General features: G+C 46.5%; 1 protein-coding gene across 5 annotated transcripts in view; it reads left to right on the forward strand.

Annotated features, from left to right (window-relative positions):
• The window catches only part of CEP85 (centrosomal protein 85), a 34,585-nt gene that overhangs the window by 25,181 nt on the left and 4,436 nt on the right, over positions 1 to 4,968 (forward strand). For all 5 annotated transcript variants that reach the window (XM_059135498.1, XM_059135500.1, XM_059135502.1 and 2 more), the window contains 3 exons: positions 236 to 286; positions 2,979 to 3,086; positions 4,237 to 4,462. In XM_059135498.1, the coding sequence (XP_058991481.1) occupies positions 236 to 286; positions 2,979 to 3,086; positions 4,237 to 4,462 (385 nt within the window). The remainder of the gene's footprint in view (positions 1 to 235; positions 287 to 2,978; positions 3,087 to 4,236; positions 4,463 to 4,968) is intronic.

Raw genomic sequence — 4,968 nt, forward strand, 5'->3', positions numbered from 1 at the left:
CCTGTTTAAAACTCTTTGTGAGTAGAACACAGAAATGTGAAGCTAGTTAGCTAGGACAGGGAGTCTGGATTATACTTCTGTAAGTAGAACTAAATTGTCTTCACCCTGGTTTCACTGTTGATTGCCTATAGCCAGTGGGCTACTAGCCAGACTACAGATCCTTGTGTAGCTTCTTGCAGTCCGACCTCACCATCAGCCCGTGCTTATAGCCTTCCTTGATAACTTTGCCTTTCAGATTGTGGAGAAGCAACAGCAGAAAATGGATCAGCTGCGTTTACAAGTACAGGTGAGCTGGTGTCCTTGTGATGTGGTACACAGGACTCTAGAATTTAGCCAACTCTTTATTCTGTGTCATACAATTTGCTCAGTGTTGGGAGTATAGCAAAAATGAGACCCGATCAATGCTTTTCACCTACAGTCATTGTTGGGAAGGGGTTTTAGCACAGTCTTGTGAGCTCAGTGTCATGTTACTTTGGGGGAACATGGAAGAGTCCATCAGAGCAGGGGAGGTTAAAGAAGGATTTCTGGAAATGACGAGCCTGGAAGGAGGAGGAAGAGTTAGCCAGGCAAAGAAGAAGAGCTGGATAGGTTGGTTTTGGAATTCCAGATAGAAGGAATAGTACTGATGGGAACATGGAGGCATGAAACAGAGTTTGCACACAGAGCGGCAAGCAGTTTGATATTGTCGAAGTAAGGTGGTATGAATAGCAACTGGGCTATGGGAGGGCTTCATTTTCCAACTAAGTTTGCTTTTATTCTTTTGATAGGTGATGGGAATCTACTATAAAGATGTATTTATTTATTTCAGAGATTTATTTACTTATTTATTTCATAAGCAAGAGGAGGGGCAAAGGGAGAGAGGGGGAGAGAATCTCAAGGAGACTTCCCACTAAATGTGGAGCCTGATGCAGGTCTCAGTCCCAGGATTCTGAGATCATGACTTAAGCTGAAATCAAGAGCCAGATGCTTAACTGACTGAGGCCACCCAGGCGCCCCATGGGAATCTAGTATAGAATTTAATTTGGATGTGATGTAATTAGGTTTGCAACTCAGGCTTGAGTGTGGAAAGAAGAGTGGCATTTGGAGAGGGACAGGGCTGGAAGCTGGAGGAATATTGCAAATCCTGGTGAGAGATGAAGGAACCTGGCACAAGGCAGCATAACGAGGAGATGCGAGGGAACAGATTTAAGTGAATTTTAGAAGGTAAAATTGAGAGGAATCAGTGATTGACAAGATATAGGGAGTTAAAGAATAAGGAAAAATTAAAGATGACTCTTGGTTTCTATTCTTGACCAGAGTATGTGTGTGTTGGGTAGGGGGGTGTTCTTAATTGGATTCTCTCAAGAAATCCTAGGTAAGTATAAATTAAAAAAATCTTAAAACAAAACAAAACAAAAACAAAAAAAAAGCAAGCAAAATATCCTAGGTAAAGCAGGTTCACTCAGTTTGTCTTTGGATTCCAAAAAAGGTTTTCACATCAAAACAACTGAAATACACTCACTCTGAGAACAGCTCAAAGCTGCAATTCTGCCTTTGCCATCATGTGGGTCAGGCTGTGTCTGTCTAGTTCCCCTATTTCAAGTCCTGTAAGGATAGTCAAGCCTAGTGAGTGTTTATACCCATATAAAATCCCAGATTCTTGGTAGAGTTTCTAATGGATCTCAGATACATTTCCTGGAACCCACAGGTTCCACAAAGGTTGAAAAAGCCCAACACTTAAGTGGTACATTTACCCATGGTGAAATTCCTCAGGCAAATTAGGGTTTATCAGGTGAATTTGCTGGAATTGGATAGATTCAAAATGGCTGCCTAGGGTATTTCATGGCGATGAGATGTTCTTTGGCAGTTACATTTTTTTATTAATACAAAATTGAAAATTCAGAAAACTTTTAAATACTTGATTCAAATAAGTTTCAAAATTGGGGGAGGGGATTGGAATGAATAGAATGAAAGGCAAAAAAATAGCAAACATAAATACCTCCCTCTCCCTGACCCTGAACATCCCTACACAAACACACTCTCTTCCTCCCTCCCTCCCTCCCAACTAGATTAGGTGCCTGTGGGAGCGCTCTCCTTCCCTTTATCTCTGTCAGAAGCATGTAGTATACAGTATTCTCAAGGGCTTTGGCTATGAGCTCCTCAAAGACAGGTATTGTTTGTATCCTCAGTGAGTGTCACAATAACTGCTCAGTAAATACTGAGCTGAACTGAATGGATATTTCCTGCCCTCAAGAAAGTTATGGGGACAGGGCGCCTGGGTGGCTCAGTAGGTTAAAGCCTCTGCCTTCTGCTCAGGTCATGATCCCAGGGTGCTGGGATCAAGCCCCGCATCGGGCTCTCTGCTCAGCGGGGAGCCTGCTTCCCTCCTCTCTCTCTCTGCCTACCTCTCTGCCTACTTGTGATCTCTCTGTCCAATAAATAAATAAAATCTTAAAAAAAAAAAAAGAAAGAAAGTTATGGGGGTGGGTTGGAATCACATGCACAGCCAGCGAATGTACAAAAGAACCATGACAGAGGTATGAGTAGCAGGGAGGAGGATCTGATTTGCAGATCTGGGCCTTGAAGATTTCCTGGGTGACAGGCAGGGAAGAGTAGCCTGCGCAAAGGGGAAGGAGAGTACACAACAGCATTGGAACTGGAGCCTTTGGGAATGAAGGCTTCCAGTCATTTGATGTGACTGGAGTGGAGGCTGTGGGGAAGGTAGAAAGAGATACGGCTAAAAAAGAAGGTTAAGGGCCAAACTGGCCTGGAATGCCTTGCTGAGAAGCAGGCCTCTAGTGAGTTCATGGTCAGCGACTACAGGAGGGTTTCAAAGGGAAGTAGCAAATCAGGGCCATTCTAAGGTCGTCTCCCAGCAGTGTGTGTGTGTGTATGTGTGTGTGTTTATGGTGGGGTGGGGCTTTACTGTGTAGTCCAGGCCAGAGGTGATACCGTCTGAACCAGATTTGCTGCTACTCCTGTGTAATCCTACCATTCAGACCCTAGAGCAAGAAGTGGCTCAGGAAGAAGGAACAAGCCAGGCCCTGAAAGAGGAGGCCCAGCGGAGGGAGACAGCTCTGCAGCAGCTACGCACAGCGGTGAAGGAGGTGAGCGGCATCAGCTTCGCTGCTGGGTACTGCCTCCACGATCCTGATTGCTCTGTGAACCAGCCCCCCATCCCTACTTTCACAAGAGCCCTCATGTCTGACAGTCCCTCCTGAGGTTTTTGGCAGAAGAATGGGAAGGGACATTGCACTATCCTTTATATTAAGGGAATATTAATAATAATATTAATATTAATCTCATCTTAGAATGGCCATAATTACCCAGGAATGCTTTTTGGATGTGAGAAGTCTGTCTCTCTCCCTTTGTCTTTCTGTAGCCCCAGGTTTGTGGGGTTGGCGGGGAAGGGTTCAAGAAGACTGAGAGCTTGGTGTCCTCATGGAATAAACAGAGCTGTCAGCAAGGGGTGACCAAGTTCACTGACCTACAAAGGAATCTCCCAGCTGGGATTGTCACATGGCCCAGTGAGGGTGAAGGGCTGGGACTGGAGAAGGAATTGTATTCAGTGTCTTTAAATCAGAATAGAGGTAGGGAGGGGAGAATGGCTCAAGGTGTTAAGGGAGAGGGAGGGAAGGAGACCTGGACATACATGAGTAGCTGGTCTTTATAGAGAAGCCTGACTCTACTGAGGTGAAGGTGTGAAAAGGCAGGCAGGACACTTCTAGCACTGTGTTCTCCAGCTTTCTGGTTTCTCCAACCCCCACCCAGTGGCTGGCTGCTAGCTGTATTGTTGTCTTTCTTGCCCCCTTTATTCCTCTCACACACTCTGATCAGGCTGGCCGGTGGCCACTTTTGTCAGGGTGGCAGGGAGAGATTGAAACCAGTGTCTCCTCAGATTTCACAGTTCACGTTAAGCCTTCTCTAATAGCCTGGTTAACAGAGTTGGCTGAGGGACTGGCTTCAGATAGAGTTCCGAGGGGCGGGAGTATCTTCTCTGGTTCCTGAACAGAAACCTGGAGGCTGGTGACTCAGAGTCTGCTGAGGAGTGGTTTCCTCTCCAGTGCTGGAACCCTACAGGCCCGACCTACCTGCGGGAGAATTTAGGCCCAATTTTGGGATTGGGGGAGTGCTAAGCCTGTTGGTAGGGGTTTAGGAGGGGGTATCACCTGTGACTCATACATAGCCACACACAGGTACAGATATTCTGCCCTGCCCTGGGCGTGGTTTAACATGTTTGCCCATCTATCTGCTCAGCTTTCAGTGCAGAACCAGGACCTGATTGAGAAGAATCTGACACTCCAGGAACACCTGCGCCAGGCCCAACCAGGGTCCCCGTCTTCACCAGACACAGCCCAGCTGGCATTTGAGCTGCACCACGAGTTGGCCAGTTGCCTTCAAGATCTGCAGGCTGTCTGTAGCATTGTGACCCAGAGGGCCCAGGGCCATGACCCCAATCTCTCCCTGCTCCTGGGCATTCACTGTGAGTCTTCAAGCTGGTCTGGGACGCAGGGAAGAGTGGCTTTCATTCTCTTGTCACCCCCCACCCAACTTTCCCATCAGTTATGGTAATGTGTGAACTAGGCTTTGTAGGCCTGGTCACTGCCCGCTGGGAGTTAACTAACGTGTTTAGCAGAATAGACAGTAAATGTTTTGGAAACAGATTGGATACCTGAATGCAGAACAAACAAAAAATGGCCCTGAGGCAGCAAGTTTTTAGCCCACTATTCCATTTGCTTTTGTAAAAGCATGCTGTGTCCTGGGATACCTGGGTAGCTCAGTGGATTAAGCATCCGACTCTTGATTTTGACTCAGGTCTTGATCTCATTCAGGGTCATGAGTTCAAGTCCAGCATGGAGCCTGCTTGAAACAATGTGCCATGTTCCCAGATCATGGGCCTCAGAGAACTACTTATCCTTACTGTCCCCTTCCATGAAAGCACCTCCTAACTGACTCACTAACATTCTCTTGAAATGCTCTCCTACTCAG

The sequence above is a fragment of the Mustela lutreola genome, chromosome 10 (assembly GCF_030435805.1).
Source record: "Mustela lutreola isolate mMusLut2 chromosome 10, mMusLut2.pri, whole genome shotgun sequence".
In the NCBI taxonomy this organism is placed as follows: Eukaryota; Metazoa; Chordata; class Mammalia; order Carnivora; family Mustelidae; genus Mustela; species Mustela lutreola.